General features: G+C 45.2%; 1 protein-coding gene across 6 annotated transcripts in view; it reads right to left on the bottom strand.

The window, feature by feature from the left end:
- Positions 1-7,285, bottom strand: part of LOC146510531 (glutamate receptor 1-like) — a 441,677-nt gene extending 434,392 nt beyond the window's left edge. For 3 of the 6 annotated variants that reach the window (XR_014876561.1, XM_085175658.1, XM_085175657.1), the window contains exon 1: positions 6,823-7,285. Coding sequence is in view for 5 of the 6 variants with exons in the window: in XM_085175658.1 (XP_085031784.1) it covers positions 6,823-7,063 (241 nt within the window). In the remaining variant the exon portion in view is untranslated. The remainder of the gene's footprint in view (positions 1-6,822) is intronic. The other 3 variants (XM_085175659.1, XM_085175660.1, XM_085175661.1) reach the window with 2 other exon arrangements.
- Positions 7,286-17,311: the final 10,026 nt, after the last annotated feature.

Here is a 17,311-nt window from a genome sequence, read left to right as displayed (position 1 = left end):
AATTTCCCTGTGGGAGAAGTTGGTGTCATTTCTTTCCCAACACTGTACAACACATATAATGTATATTCAGCCACCCTGATGTTTCTGATTGTGTTTTAGTTCAGTTGTTGTCATCACTGTGCCCGTCTTTGGTAGATACTGTAAATGTATAGTATGTGTGTGCCACATGTGTTACAGGCACAGTTAATGCTATCATGAATAGATCGTTTTTGTTAGCTTGGAAGTTGTGCTGGGTTGAGCTAACCCTCTTCCTTACTGTTTACATTTGGTTGTAGGAGCTGGAGTGGGCAAGTTAGGCTACGTTCACTCTGCAGGTCTTGATGCTCAATTCAGATTTTTTGATCAAATCAGATTTTTTCGTCTGCTCGTTCACACTACAAATAAAATGCGACAGCAAACGCGCTCTAGTGTGAACCCTCAAAGCAGCCGCATGCGTAAAAGAAGACGTCACACACAACGCGCTCTGTTTAGACCCAGAGCAACAGTATTGTTTGACTGATGGCCCTTAATATAAAGACTTCAGACTTCACGTTTCCCAATTTTTGCTTTAAATTATTTTGTTATTTACATAATAATGTAAATAACCTAATAATGATCCTTATTGCTGTTTTAGAGGAGCGCTGCTTCAAAGGATAGTTGCAGATTTCTGTCAGAATCTGCAGATTATACAGTACAAATAAAATGTTCACGTTTCTCCAACGTTGTCTTCCCAACAGTTTCACTGGATGTCCAGGAAGCGTTCGCGATGTCTTCTCCGGCGCTGATAATTGGCGTCTGTCTTGTGTCAGTGACGTAAAAGACGGATTTAATGCGACATGACCATCAAACAGCAGCTTTCTAAAACATCAGATATGTATCAGATTCAGGACCACATATGAAAGTGACCCAGATCGGATTTGAAGATATCGGATTTGTGCCGTTCACACTGTCATAGCGTGATCAGATATGGGTCGCACAGGGTCAGAAAAATCGGATTTGATGCGCTTTCACCTGCAGTGTGAACGCAGCCTAAGTGACTTGGAGGTCTTTCTTTCTTTTACCTTTCAGTGTCACACAACGCAGGAACACACCGGTTACAGCTGCTTGTCATATATTTAACATGACCTTAAAAAAGATTGTTTCTCATGTACGCAACAGGAAACATGAGGAGAGACTTTCACTTGTATGAATGCTCCAGTGCAGCTAACCAGCTCAGCCAAAGCAAAGTTTCCTGCCCAATGAACACAGCGCACATTTAAATGCATAAAAACAGTGAAAAGATCATAAATAGGGATAAAAGTAACAATATCACATAACAGGAGTCACGACAGGAAATATTTACTTAAATCCCACATCGAGCACATCAGGAGGAACGCAAACACAAGATGGGACACACACACACACACACACACACACACACACACCACTAAAACATCAGTTTCAGACACTTTTTTTCTACTTTTGGATTTGTGTGATGTCAAAGTCAGGGGAGGAAGCAGGTGTGATGAGTTTTATTTGAATACTCATAAATATATTTCTAGTATAACTTCAACAGTCTTTCAGATCAGAGTCCCTTGGAATGAATTCGGGAGTCCCACAGGGATCCCTCCTCGGCCCTCTTTTATTCACCCTCATACACAAACTTGAACTCAATGGAAGATTTCATGAAGGGAAGAAAAGCTGTGAACGAGTATTTAATAGGTCACAAGTAAAGTGACGGCACTTACCCCAGACTCCCCTGTCAAAACTACGATATCCAGATGGACAACAAAATGAGCTCAATGAGTTTTGAGCATTTTGTTGGAAAATGTTACTTCATTGTGAAGGTTGGAGTACATCTTAAAGCAGAGTGGGCAACTCCAGGCCTCGAGGGCCGGCGTCCTGCAGGTTTTAGATGTGTCCTTGAACCAACACAGCTGATTTAAATGGCTAAATTAGCTCCTGCAGTTCTCCAGAGGCCTGGTAACGAACTCATCATGTGATTCAGGTGTGTTGACCCAAGGTGAGATCTAAAACCTGCAGGACACCGGCCCTCGTGGCCTGGAGTTGCCCGCCCCTGTCTTAAAGGAACATACAACTCGTGCAGTTTCTCATTTTCCTTCCTGATCCAGTGGAACTCCAGCTCTCGTCTTTGTTTGGATTTCTATGACAGTGTCAGGGCTCTGTGTGCAGGCAGGTGGAGGTGAGGACCCAAACGCAGGACTCAGAGACCGAGTGCAACGCACAAACCACAGATTTATTGCTGGCAGAAAACAAAACAGAAACCTAACTGGGAAAACCCACAAACTGGACACACAGGCAAAATCTGATGGTGCAACACGACACGGACACGAAGAAACATGGAGCTTAAACACACTGAGGAAGTCATCGAGGAATTAGAGACAGCAGGGGAACACAGCTGGGAGGAATGAGACCTAACGAGACGGGGGAGCGAAGCTAGAAACACTGACATCAGACAGAACCCTTCAAAATAAAACAGGAAACGATTCACAAACACAGACTAAGAAACATGGACTTTACACAGAGGGAACACAGAGAGAACTAAACCTAAACTAAACTCTAAACCAGAATAAACTGAGACGTAGACTTATAATAATAATCAAAGCAGGATAACAAAAGAATCAGACATAAATCATAATACAGAAGAAAACCAGAAACAGAAGAAACTGAAGCTGCTGGGTCAACATGACAGACAGAAGTCAGATTCCCTCCATTTGTCACTTATCACTGATGTTCAGTCACATGACTTAACTGGACTTTTTTCAGTCAACAACCATGAAAACAATAATAATAGAATAAATTCATTTCTGTGTATCCACGTCTCGATCTTTAAGCTTTATATAACTTGAAGTCTCACCTGCAAAAATGAGCCACTCTGCTCGAATAAAGGTTTTAATGGTAAAGTTTGTTGTGTATATTTGACCTAGAATAAAATCTGCAATCCCTACACAGTGTGTGAAATTTTATTAGAATCATTTATGATTTATTCATCAGAGAAATGAGCGCTGGAAGCAATCCATGTGCTGCGACTGAAGACAGACACGCAGGAGTGCCGAGGCGCTCTGGTTGGGCGTGCAGGGTCACGCTGCAGGAGGCGTTTTATCCCAGTAAAATGAAGGTTAGTTCAACTTGATGCCAAATGAGCATCCCACCTGAGTGGAAGCCACAGCGGGAATCTGGACCAGCGGCCCGATGAATCACATTTAAACGTCATTTTGGCGGCGTAACGCGCGCTACAGCCCACAGCTGCCTCGTCCACACATCGCTGAGCGTGAGCCGACCAGTCGAGGCGCGACGTGGGAATAGACGAGGGGGAAGAGGAGTCCCCGCTTCATAAACAGGGCAGAAAACTATACTGAGCCCCTGCTTTACTTGAGCTCGCTGCATAGAAATGTTACATAACTAAAGTCCTGAGGACGCAGAAGATTCACTCTTGTACGACTTTGTTCTAACATGTTGGTATTTTTTTCCTTTTTCTGGAGCTTTATGCATCATGTTAACAGTTTGAATCACTGGGCACATTTGCAGGTTATATGTTTTAATTTGATCAATAACTTGAATGAATCACTGATTAAAATAACTCCAGTAATTCCATTTGAAGCAGCTGCAGCCTTGCAAACAGGATGGCGCATTTAACCACCAGGCCTGAAGCTTCCTCCACACTCTGCATCACCTGAGTCCTTTGATCCAGTTTGGTGTCCAAATTCACGGGCTGCTTCCTCCTGAGGCCGCATTTGTAGACCGATTACGTCACAGCGACGCGCCGAAGGCTGTCCAAATTCGTAGACTCCTCCAAATGTGTCCTCCTTTTCCCCGAATTTGAAGGATGGGTCGGGTGTGTCCTTCGTGGCCTACCATATCCCAGAATTCATAGCGCGGCCCAGCCAAACTCCAGTTTCCAACAATGGCGGCCGCTACTAAGTTTTAAAATTACTCTTATTAATCTTTCTGGGTCACAAAATAAACTTTTAACATATTTTCAGGCGAGAAAGTAGCTGTGTAAACTTTAAATATCTGCTCGGTTTATCAAGATATCGCATATTTGCAAAAGTGCGCCGACGTTTTCGGAGACGTCTGCTACCCACCAGCTCGATAGGAAGTCGAGAGCTTGAGGGTCACTGATGCGGCCGAGAACGGCACAACTCCCGGCACATCATTTTCAGATCACCGCGGACTTTCGCTGCTCAGGTTAAACGTAATATATAAGTCACTTAGACAACCTAAAAATGTTATTGTTGGGCTTTTTTCAGTGTTTTATTTGTTCGTGAGTAAATCAGTTTGGCTGAGATTAAAGTTATTAGATTAGATCAAATAAAACTTTATTAATCCCCTGGGTGGGTTCCTCCTTGGTTTTCACACAGCTTAATAAAAGTCAGACAGAAAACTGATTAAACAGAAGTGTGAGATGGTCGAGAATTAACTCCAGTGTCCTGTTATATTTTATATAGCAAGGAGCAGACGGAGTTTATTAAACTCCACCGAGACAGCGGTGACGCTGATCAGAAGGCGAGACCGTCCAATTCCACAGCCGTTTACTTCCAGCCTCCCCGACCTTCTGAGGACCCGGCCCACGTAGACCGCGAAGGCCGAGTCCTCAGGAGAACATCAGGATGATCGCTCCCAGATTTTCTTGTTCAAGCTAAATCTGTATCTGAGAAGCAGCAACAGAGTCCCACTCTGTGCTCCCACAGCAGGACATCCTGCCAAACCTCCTCCATCCAAATCTGAACCCAACACATCTAATAAAAGTGGGGATTCGGATCAAAAGGCACTTTTGTGATAAATCTCTAACGCTAACCTCGACTTTTACTTAGTAAAGCTGGATTTTTACTCCCCCAGGGGACGAATAGGTTTAATACTACAGTATGACCACTTTTACTTGCATTGCTTCCATCACTGGGCTTGCAGTTTGGTCCCTTATAAGAAATGAATCAGTGACGCCTGTTTAATCTTATTTGGTATGCATTATTTAAACATCTGTAAGCTGCTTTGCATCCCAATTAGTCTCAACTTTGCTGGACCTGACCTGCGGTCTGCTCTTCACCTGTTCTCACTGTAGTGGTCCCGACTGAATTAGCGTTAGAGCTCTATGTGTAGAGTCTCATAGTGCAAGATGTTGAGTAACGGCAGGGCTGGCGGCTCAAACCCCGACTCCATCTGTCCCTAAATGAAAGTGACTTTGAGCAGGAGAACCACACCATCTATGTGAGTCTGCATGAGAGGCACAGAGTGTTTTACAACCAGCTAAATAATAACAGTTCAACCATTAGGACACAAATCATAATTTTCTCAGTTTTTAATATTATATAATGATGGAATAAAAGGTGCATTTAAAAGGAGAATAAATCATCAATAACTCCATCTAGTGATATAACAGCAAAGCACAAGTATTTAGACACGACAGTGAAACTGTAAAGTGACCCGAGCAGACTGCGGTTTAATACTGAAGGAAATCACTAAAGCCTCAGGAAATACTTCAGATTAATGAAAAGATGCAGTTAAATTTAGAAATATGATAAAAATATGATAAAGTCCTTCCAAAGAAAGACTGCAGGCTCCTCTCTGACAGTCCCATCAGGATGTCTCAGAGGAAATTATAAGAACCATCAAACAGGCAAAGTCAGGATTATCATAACAACCATCGTACAGTAAACACAGTTAATATGCTAATGTGGGGAATTAGAGCTGCGATCGTTAAATGATCAGTCCTCTGATCCGCAAACGCACATCTTCACGCATCTCAGCACCAAACAGACTAAACAGCTGATCCGGTTCAGAGGTGACTGGCTCGTAAATTAATAGCTCAATATGGAAAATCGTGTTGTGTACATGCAGCCTCGGGGCTAGCTGAGGGGGTCAGAGTCTGGGACTTACTGTTGGGATGTCCTGATCATGTTTATTGACAGGAGAGATGGTATCTCTACATGGCTCTGCTCATGGTGTTAATTCTTCTAATCCCTATGGATTAATATAACAACCATACTTCTCTTTAAAAACACTTTGTTGTTAGCCGTGCTGTGGTGTTTAACTCTGTCTCTCTCTGTCTTTGTCGCTCTCTCTAAAGTTCTGATTCTCTTGTTTCAATTGTAAATTTAAATTTAGGAATTTGTCGATAAAAACAGACAATATTCTGTCATGATTCTGTTCATGGAGCTGAATCTGACCGTCTGACTTTCTGGCCCCATAAATGCTGATGGCAGAAACCATGTTAACATGAAGCTACTGTGACTCTGTCCTTTGTCCTAAAACAAGCCTGTAATAATCTGTCTGTGTCTTTGTGATCCCCCCCCCCCCCTCCCAGTCATGGCAACATTTTTAACTATATTTAATTTAAGGCCATAAAAACAATCAGTCACGCGCGCCGTGACTCTGGTGCTCGTGCTGCTCCAACATTGTCAGTAGTCAGCTGTAGTTCTGTCCGTGGTGCTGAAGCAGCAGCCCCACGTTTCCTCAGTGATTCACATGTTTAACGATTTTTGAATGAACTCAGTCGTTGAGTCTGTGACTCTGTCCGCGGTGCTGATCTCCATAATCTTCCCGCCGCTGTGAACAACCTCCGCCCCACGTCACAGTGGTAACGATGCCCTGCGTGTTGCAGCGATATTAAAGTGCTGCAGACACAAAGAGCGCCTGTCCCCGCGTGGAAATATAAACCCTAACTTAGTGTAAGTGAGGGAGTCCCGATCACAGAAGCGCGAGCGCATCGAGACAAAGTCACAGCATTCGAGACAGTCTGGAGGAGCGCGAGCGCTCGGGTCCAGGCGTCCACGCGTGATCACGATATGAATGATGTGGATATGTGGGGGTCGGGCTGCTCAGACCCGGGTTCTCGGGCTCACTCACCTATGTTGATGTTAGTTGGGAAACTTGTGCCGCTGCAGAGCCCGAGCAGCAGCGGCAGCAGGGCAGCGGGCAGCGGGCAGCTCTGCGGCCGCATGGTTCCTCCTGCAGTCCCGGAGGAGCCGCCGTAATCCCATTCACAGCTGACCGGAGAGACGCTCCGCAGCCCGGGAGCACACTCACGTCCACCGGTAGCGCTCCTGTGTGTGTGTGTGTGTCGGAGTCCTTCCCTCTTTTCTAACATCCACACTCGGAGCGCAGAGCCGAGCTGCCGCCGAGACTCTGACTCTGTTCACGTCCCTGTACCTCTCTCACCCCTCCACTCTCTCACCCTCTCTCTCTTGCTGCTGCGCACATCAGGCAGGTGGAGTTACACCAAAATCAGTGCGTGACATTACTGTGAAACACGTTTGGCCACGCGAAAAAGAGTTCAGCAGGTCAGATTTCTGTTAGTGAAGGATCGCCCCCACGCTGCTCACTGAGATCCACACATGTGCTAACTGTTTACACTGTTTACACTGTTTACACCTTTCACCGTCACGGGACCTGGTCAGCTAACAGACTTCAGTCTTTTCCGTTCTAAACCTTCCCATCCGGTGCGAGCTGCGTGGGGAAACCCCGTTGGATTTCAAGTCCCACGCCTTAACCACGCGGCCGTCACAGCGCCTCTAACTGTCCTCCTAAACCAGCGGTTATGGGTTCGAGACCCACCATAGGAGTGTATCAGCGTGACTGGAGCAGTGGATGTTTGGTGGAACAAAGAAAGGCAGCTGCAGCCCTGAGAGCTTTTTTTTCTTGGACTGACCTTCACAGAAAAGCCTGGCGGGAAACGGTGAACCACGAAAAGTTCAGAGCGAAGAGCAAAAACCTGCAGTTCCTCTAACGTCCACTTGAGGCTCCAACAGTGGAAATAACACATTTATATCTTTCTCTAAAACCAGTTTTGGTTTTTGCTGCTAGTTCACAACACACATGTATGTTCTCCTAACACACCTGCTGACATTGTTCACAATCCTGCAGCCCTGCTGTTGTCTCATGTGTGTGTTTGTGTGTGAGAGAGATGTCGTGTCCAAATTCATGGGCTGCTTCCTCCTGAGGACGCATTTGTGGACCGATTACGTCACAGCGACGCGCCGAAGGCTGTCCAAATTCGTAGACTCCTCCGAATGCAGCCGACAAATGCGTCCTCCTTTTCCCCGAATTTGAAGGATGGGTCGGGTGTGTCCTTCGTGGCCTACCATATCCCAGAATTCATAGCGCGGCCCAGCCAAGCTCCAGTTTCCGGCAATGGCAGCCGCTACTAAGTTTTAAAATTACTCTTATTAATCTTTCTGGGCCACAAAATAAACTTTTAACATATTTTCAGGCGAGAATGTGGGTTAGCTCGTTGATAATTACAAATGAACACAAAAAACGGAGAAAGATTTCGGGGTCCATTTTCGATTTTCGTGCCGTGGCGCTGACAACCGGAAATACTCTGAATTAAGGGCGGTAGTAGATCGAGAAGGCTAGACCGTCCAATTCCATAGCCGTTTACTTCCGGCCTACCCGACCTCCTGAGGACCCGGCCCACGTAGACCGCGAAGTGTGATGCTGTGTGAGAGAGAGTTAACCTCACTCTTCAGCCTCACACAGCTGGAAGTAACGAGCTCGCCTGAGGGCTCAGCTGATGCCTGAACTCACATCAGCATTGGAGAGGAACTGAAAGAGAACCGTGGACCCACCTCACCAGAAACCTTCTTCCACCACGTTCTTTAAAGTCCAACCAGAACGACCAGTTCTGACACGAAGCTGCATCGTTACATGTAGTCAGTGCTGTCTGAATGAAATCATAACTTTATCTCATCTTATTTAATGTGACCACAAACCCAAACTCAAATGGGTTTGCAGATGTCAACTTGTTGCTAAAACAGAATGCAGACAGAAGACAAACCAATATCTTCTTTCAGCCAATCAGAGCTTTTAGCTTCAATCACAAGAACTGGGCTCATCCTGGGGCCGAGGAGGCAAAACGAAAACATTACAAACTGTTCCTGTTCATTGTAACAAAGCACCAGCACAGTGCACATGTATGACCACGAGAACAGAGAATATGCAGCCACCAGCACCTTTCACCAACATACAGAGACAAAAGAAGAAATAACAAACTCTCCTACACAGGATTATTCATTTGCTTCCCTTCAGACAGGATTTAATTGTAAATATTTTAGACTAAAGAAAAAGGAAAGTGGGAGCGAACACCTGAAAGCGGAGTTTCTCTGCAGCGACACACTGAGGCTGCGTCTCACTGAAAGCCGTGGAAATGATGCTAATGTTTACAACATCACACACGTAGCTGCTGGACAGCAGCAGATAAAGGCGAGCTGTGGCAGCGAGGCGGCTTCAAGTTGATCGTTTGTCGTGTTTCCTCTGGATCCGCCCATGCCGCCGTCGGCCTGCTTGCTGAGCACAGATAAATTAATTAGGCAGGGACTTGCATGAAAGGGGCGATCACGTTCCTCCCTCTCTTTGTTTTGTCTCCATAAATTGGTTGACTGAGAGTGAATAGAAGAGGATTATCAGCGTCCCCGTTACTCCACGTGTGGGCAAATCTTGTAGGAGGGCGGCCATTTTTGTGAGACGCTAACGGTGCGCCTGTTGTCCTCTGGTCCTGAGAAAGAGATTCTGATGGAAAGTGACTTTAAATAAACCATGAAATGTTCACTAATTAATGTAACAGCAGAGTAGGAGAATCAAATGTAAAATGTTCGTGTCGTGATTGTAAAATGCGTCGATCCGATCGTTCCGACTGAAAAGTCTCAGCAGCTGTTGGATAAAACATAAAACATGTTCTGCTGGCAGCGCGAGGCACCAGGAGCCGCTGAGGCTGATCACAGTAACTCTGCACTTTAAAGCCATCGTACACTGAATCACTCTCAGACTCACCGGCCTCAGTTTAGATGCTTCTGTTAGCGCACTTCCACATGGTGCAGCATGTACTTTTTACTTATTAAGCTTGTTACTGTGTTATTGGGATGGAGTGTGAAGGCCTTGTTGGATCTGCTCCATTGTTATTTTCACAGGTTTGCTTTCTGAGGGCATCAACGTCCTCAAGAACTCATGAGATGCAATGTGTAGCTGCCCGACACAACTCCTACAAAGCACCTACACGTGTGAACTTCAGCACACGTATGTAACATGCAGAAGTGTACAAAAGGCCTCTTGGACCTGCACCCGACACCCGACAGGAAGTTTTATTTAAGTTAAGAGTCTTATTTTGTTCAGTTAGATTTTGCTTTCAGTCCAGTTTCCTGCGGCCATTTTTCATTTTGAAGTCTGTGCTGTGGTTATTTCTAAGGGTTAGCATTAGGGATGCAACGATACCAACTTTTTCAAACCGATACGATACCAATACTTGGATCTGAGTACTTGCCGATACAGAGTACAAAAACCAATACTTCTACCACACACACACACACACACACACACACACACACACACACACACCGGGATTGGCTGGTCATCCAGAGCGATAAAATGAGTCGAGCCTCTGTTATTTTAACTGCCCGTGGATTTTCTCTTGACATTTTTCATCGCTTTTGCAAAACCTGAGTTAAAGTTGGCTGTTCCACACTGCTGACATTCTGTTTAGCCTAGCTACAGCAGCCTCCAGTTTCTCTTTTTTATCTGGAGCCGCCAGTCTCACTCGCCTAACCCTGTGCCCGTTTAGCGCGAGATTTCCCCCTAGTGGCCAATCTAAGAAACTACAACAGAAATGACAAGCCACCCTCTGATTAATGAAATAAGTTGGTATCGGTTCATGGTATCGGTTAACTTTTACGAGTATGAGTACACACATATTTTACAGTATCGGCCCCGATGCCCGATACCAGTATCGGTATCGGATACCGATATCGGATACCGATACCAGTATCGCTATCGGTACCGATACCAGTATCGGTATCGGATACCGATATCGGTACCGATACCAGTATCGGTATCGGTGCATCCCTAGTTAGTACTAAAAGATGCAGCATCATAACATGTCATAGGCATCAACACAGTGGAAGCAGTTCTCTGATTGATGGTGCAACTCAAAATTTGTCTAAGAATAAAGATTCTTGATAGATAAATTAAATGTCTGATGGTTTGCATCAAAATAATGTGTTGCTAAGTAATTTAGATGAGGTCTGTTTCTGTTTGGTCGCCAGAGAGGAGGGATCTACACGATGAAGCTGACCTGTTACGGTGTGTTCACACCGAACGCGATAGAGGCGGCCAGAGCGTCAGGTTTACATGTAAAGTCAATGGAAAAGCGCGATGACCCGCGATTGCGGCTCCCGCGAAAATTCGGAAGCAGATTTGCGTCGCGAAAACGCGGGACAGCAGGTCCTCAAACTGGGCGAGGGGAAGACGGCGATATCGCTGAAATCGGCCGTCATCCAGGCGCAGCTCCTGGAGCAAGTGGTGAAACTCAGCAAACTGCTCACGCGTCTGGAGGACCTGATGGACCCAGGTACGGCGAGGACGTCCTTAACGCCGCTGCTCTGCTCTCCACAGTAAATAGAGAAGCGAGACTCTCTCTTCAAACGCTAGCTCGACAGCTGCCATCTAGCAAAGATACCGGTCTGGCACAACTTCCTCTCACATCCCTCCCACATTTCCGGTTCACGCGCATCAAAATATGCAATTTTGAGGTGCGATGGATTTTTCTTGGACACGTGTTGAGGTGCGAGTGTGCACGCGTCAAGTTTGGGGCGTTTGGGGCGTTTTCGTTCGCGTCTATCGCGTTCGGTGTGAACACACCGTAAGACACACCACACAACTTTAGCCACCCATTAGCAGTGTGGTGGCTGTCCTGACGCATTATTACAAGGTGGCACCAACGGCAGTTCAAAGCAGTTTCATCATTAATGTTGTGTAATATCATCAAGATCACAGCAGCAAAAGCAGCGATTGTCACTTTTCTCTTGTTTTGCCTCCTTGAGTCAACTCTAATTAGCGCCATGTGTAATTAGCTGAAGCAGCACATGCAGACAGGCATCTGCTTTATCTATATGAGCTACATCAAATGGTCTAATCTGAGTCCATGCGCTGCCTGCGCACTGACAGGAGGACGTGATTGGTTGACAGGATGTTTAGCGATAATATCTGAAGATCTGGCTGTGATAGGAGTCTTTAGCTCAGAAAAATGGAGACGTCTGTCAGACGTGACTCTTTTCCTCATTGTGCTGATTTCCAGCTGCAAACCAATTTCACTACACACTGACAACAGCTGGAGGTCAGAAGAACTGAGGCGTCCTGCGGCTCTAAAGCCCGTCTGTGATCGTGGATATAAACTCAATTAAAACTGTGTTTGTTTTGTCTTTGTCTGTTTGACTGCTTCTGTAGGCAGAGCTACTTGTGCTCAGACACATTACTGTTGGATTGTGTTACATTTATAGTCTCGAGAAACAAACACACAAAGCAAAATAAAATTATTTTAAGAAATCATGTCAATTCAGTTTTATTTATGCAGCGTCAGTCATCTCGAGGTCATTTATATTGCAAAGTAAAGCAACAGTCAAACAGTCCCAGAGGAGCAGCACTTCCTGTGAACAGGAAGAGATCTCTGCAGAGCTAAGATGTCCTGACTGATTGGAGGTTAGGGGAAGGACAAAACAGCTTTGTCTTCTAACATTAATCACCTTCTTTAAAGTCACCCTACAAAACTCATCAGTGTCTTAAACCTGCATTCTTTTTGATGGTCAGCAGGGGGCGACTCCTCTGTGTGCACAACGACTTCCAGTTGTAGACAGATATTTAAAACTAAGCGCTGAAATGTGTTTTTATAGAAGTCTGTAAGATAACAGCCCACAGCTTCTTTGTTGAGTAAACTGAGGTTATTGTTAGTGTCCAGGAGGACGATGAAGCAGGGAATGTTTGTTCCTCTGTGTCAGGGTCAAAACTACCCTTAAAAACCTTAAAGCTTAAAACTCAACAAGAGGATTAACCAATATACAATGCCATGGTGGCACCATCAATATCATATATATCACTTTTATTCACCCCAAAGCAAATAGACAATCCCAGATGAGCAGCACTTGGCAAAAGTGGGGAGACAGAACTCTCTTTTAACAGGAAGAGACTTCCAGCGGAACCAAGGAGGCACTGAGTAGGACAGTGGCTCCCAAACGTTTTTTGTTAGGCCCCCTTTGTTTTACAAGAAAACTCTTTGTGTAATTATTTAACGTGTACCGTAGTTTTCGGGTCATAAGCCGCTACTTTTTTCCCACACTGTGAACACTGCGGCTTATACTGACGTGCGGCTAAAGCATTTTTTTTTCATGCGGCCAAAACCATTTTGCCTGGTAACAGTAGACGAATAAAATTGATAAGTAGTTGTTTGTTGTTTGCAAAAAAACATAAGCAACGTAATTTGTGTGTTACTGATACGTACGTGTACTTACAGGTAGCCGTGTTACAGGCGAGCCCGTTCTCACTCCCGAGGCGTAACATGCCGACGTTTTGTCACGTCCCGCGGCGTTCCTGAGGAACGCGAAAGGAGACCTTCGGCGTTCTTATGGTACGCGGCGGGTTATGGCCGAAATCCAGTGCAATGACGCTCCCGCGGTAATAGACGTTCCAGCCCTAAACCTAACCTTATCCCTAGCCCTAACCATAACCTTTTTCCTGACCTTAACCAGGACTTTAATGATGTTAAATAGCGTGTTTCTAAGCGATTTGAAGAAAAAGAGCGAACATGTGTAGATTGAGTCCATACGGTTCTCATATTTCCTAATTTTTCCGAGGTCGTCATTCAGGAACGTGGTGGTTAGCCGAAAACGTAATATGTTGACGATTTGTCACCTAGCGTAAAATGTTACGCTGTGGGAGTGAGAACGTGTTGTACAGGCGCTGTTTGAGGAAAAGAAGCATTTTTGTATGTTACCATGTTTATGTTACCTTACGGATCAAATTAAATGTTAAAAATCCTCACGTGTAATATTTCTGTGTAAATATCTCATATTACAGGTGAAACGCATACGGCTTAAAATCCGGCCTGAACAAGTACAAAATGATTTTCTTTCTAAAATTAGAGCATGCGGCTTTTAATCAGGTGCGCTCTGTAGTCCGGGAATTACGGTAGTTGTTTTTTTTCCTGTGTAATAATGTTCAACATTGCTATCAATACATTTTTCAAAAAATGCCTCTCTGTGGAAAATGGGTTCAAAAACATAAACAGCTGTTGGATCCTGTTTGTTTGTGATTTGAACCGAGGGAACAAATCGTGGCAGGATCAGCCTGATGTTATTTGTATCCTGTAACTTTACTGTATAAAGAGCAAACATCTCCAACATGTCAGGAGTAGTTAGTCGTTACAACAAGTGTTTGTGAACTAAAAATTAAGAATGTGGGATCCTGTTTGTCCGTGATTTGAACAGCCCAGCGCTGCTCCCGATGAAGGGAAAACCAATCCTGCAGGGAGACCTACCTCTGCACTTGTGCAGGTGAAGCCAAAGGGAAGATTTGCTTCACCATATTTTCAGCGATGCTTCATCTCCTGCTCTGTGTTTGTGTGGGCGCCCCGTCAAAAACCTGTCCATGATGCTAGCAGTGTCCAAGCGCTCTTTTTTTCTTTCTCTTTTTTTCCTTTTCATGCCCTCCCCCCCCCCCCCCCCCCGCGCAATGGCTCTGCACCCCCCCCCCCCCCCCCAGGGGGCGGGCCCCACACTTTGGGAGCCTCTGGAGTAGGACTTCCTGATTTGGGTGTAAAAATGAAGCAAGAAGAAACTTGAGCCTGATCTTGCCTCTAACATCCTGCGGAGCCCGAACCACCACTTTATATTACAAACAAGCACAACTGTTAACTTTGTGGTGAGTGTCACAAAAACAGTGAAATGTTTTCTGTTCATCACGACTAAATCTTCATCTGCTTATTGTAATTACTTCATGTTTTTGTCGGTGTTTTGAGGTAAACTCTTCACTTGTTCTGTTTCATTCTGGTCTTTATTACATTTTGTGCTTCGGGCTGTTTGTCAGACGTGAAGCTCAAACCTTCAGAATCCTGTTTTCACCCTCAGGTCAGAACTACCAGGTTTCTCTATCGTATATTAAGAGATCTAAAGCAGCTCGAAGGCTCGTAAAAGAATCATGCTTTTCGTGTGCAGTTTTCCATCGAGCATGATGTGAAAATGAATAAATGATGACTGCATTGTGCCCACACAGCTTTATTGTTCCTGTGCAGAGTGAATGTGATGCTCAGATTCACCTCCTGTGAGTCTGAATCATAGATGTGCTCGATGTGGAAGGAGGGCGGACCTACATGTTGTCCTTCAGTGCCCGACCCCTGACCCGTAACCTCCACCCTCAGTCTCACCTGTCCCCACTACATAACATTCATCATGTGACCTGCAGAGACACCCCCAGACACAACAGATCTGTTTCATCCCAGACCTGAACTGAAACCAGTACTGAGCCACCCAATGGGACGAAGCATGACGGGAAAATCCTGCAGAGCTGCTGATGATCGCCAAACGTTTCGTAAAATTCACATTTTGCTTTCTTTCTTTAACTTTTGGAACTTTGCAGTTAATTAATTGACAATGAAAAAAATGTATTAAGAATCATTTCAGTTCAGTTTAGTTTTATTTATAAAGGAGGAATTCACATCAACAGTCGTCTCCTACAGTATCAGAACACACATTTATACGTTTCTGTTTTGGGAACGTTGGGAGGAGGTTGGGGTGGATGGATGGATCAAAGAAACATTGGCTTGTGAGACAGGAAATTGCTGTTTATTTAAACCTTATTGTAATACTGAAGCACTTACTTAGCACTTAGTTCCTCCGACGCCGGGCGGCGCATCGGGCAGCTAGTGATCTCCATCGATGTCGGTCAGCAGCGACTGCTTCAGCTTCGTCCCAGGCAATGTCGACAGTTCTCAGATCAACCATGAATGTTCGACGCCATCTTTGGTTGGCCTTGCTTTCGCTTGCCAGTGCGTGGACGCCATGTCATGGCAATCTTAGCTGGGCGATGAGGGGGTAGGCGTAAAATATGGCCCGCAAAGCGGAAGCGCCTTTCTGCAACAACATCGGCTAATAGGCGGGTGCCTGCTCTTCATAGGACCTCCTTATTTGTTATTCAGTCCCGGTAGGAAATTCTCAGGATTCGCCGCAGGCCACGTTGTTGAAGCACGTTCAGGTGTTGAATAATTGCACTTGTTGAGCGCCAGGTTTCACTAGTGTAAAGTGCAGTAGGGAAGACGATAGAGTTCAGTAGTCTGATCGTGACCCTAACATTCAGGGAGGTCGAGTTCCAAATAGGTTGGAGACGTCGCAGGACGCCTTCCCTACTCTGGCGTCGACATCCCGATCAAAGACCCCGTCATTCGAGATGATGCTGCCAAGATGTGTAAAATTCTCCACCTCTTCAGCACGTTGTTGGTTGATCATGACAGGAATGCGGGCACGTGCATAGCCGACTCGGAGTACCTCGGTTATTTTGGCGCTGATTCTTAATCCAACTTTCGTCGCCTCCCTCTGCAGGGCCGCGGTCAACTTTTGGAGGTCTTCCTGAGTCGAGCCCAGCAGGGCGATGTCATCTGCGAAGTCCAAGTCAGTGAGATTACGCGCTTCGTGCCAGGGCACACCGATGCCAGCTTGGTCAACTGATCGTCGCACGATGAAGTCAATTACCAACAGGAAGAGGAAAGGGGATAGCACGCATCCTTGTCGGACGCCAGTATTGATCTTGAAGAAATCTGTGCAGCCGTCATCCGTCTGGACACAGCAGAGCCATCCAGATGTTTCAAACTGGATCCCTGGGTTTTGCCACGTCTGGCCTCTAAGGACATAAAAGTTTTGGTAATATATTAAAATGTTATCAGTCTGATGTCGGCTTTAATAAGAAGATAAAGTATTGTTTTATACATGAAATCAAATAACACTGGCTTGGCAGAAAAAAAGTCATTCTGCAGGAAGTTGATGGGATGCAAAAGAAAACCAATAAAGAGAATTTAGTGTCACATTAAAAACACTGAAGATGCTCAGAAAGTGACTGCAAACATATGAGACTCATCTTTTTACCGTTCAAATTTCCAATAAATGCAAACTGCAGTTCTGAACCCGCCTTTGTCTGCACGCCATTTATCAGCAGTAATGACAGTTTGTATCATGATCGAACATTTAACCCTGACTTAAAAGTCAAGTCAAGCTGACTTAAAAGTTAAGTTTCACTTAGAAACTTAAGTTTCTAAGTGACTTAAAAGTCACTTAGAAACTTTGAGGCAGAGGGGCTGAAAAACGGGAAGTGGGACACACTGATCACGAAACACTTTTGCTCCATCAGTTATGTAGAAGGCTGATTTTGTTTGCTGTTACTTGAGACATAATCAGATGTCTCCCTCTCACACCAGCTTTGGAAATCAAAGCCTAATTGTCCTAAATCAGTGCAGCGTGTCAGCGAAGGCTCATTACCACAAACTTTACAGGAAGTTCCTCCTCAGGGATTCTTCTGTGAAGCCTCCAAC

This window comes from Neolamprologus multifasciatus, chromosome 10 (genome assembly GCF_963576455.1).
Source record: "Neolamprologus multifasciatus chromosome 10, fNeoMul1.2, whole genome shotgun sequence".
NCBI classification, from domain to species: Eukaryota; Metazoa; Chordata; class Actinopteri; order Cichliformes; family Cichlidae; genus Neolamprologus; species Neolamprologus multifasciatus.
This window is presented reverse-complemented; position numbering and strand designations above follow the sequence as displayed.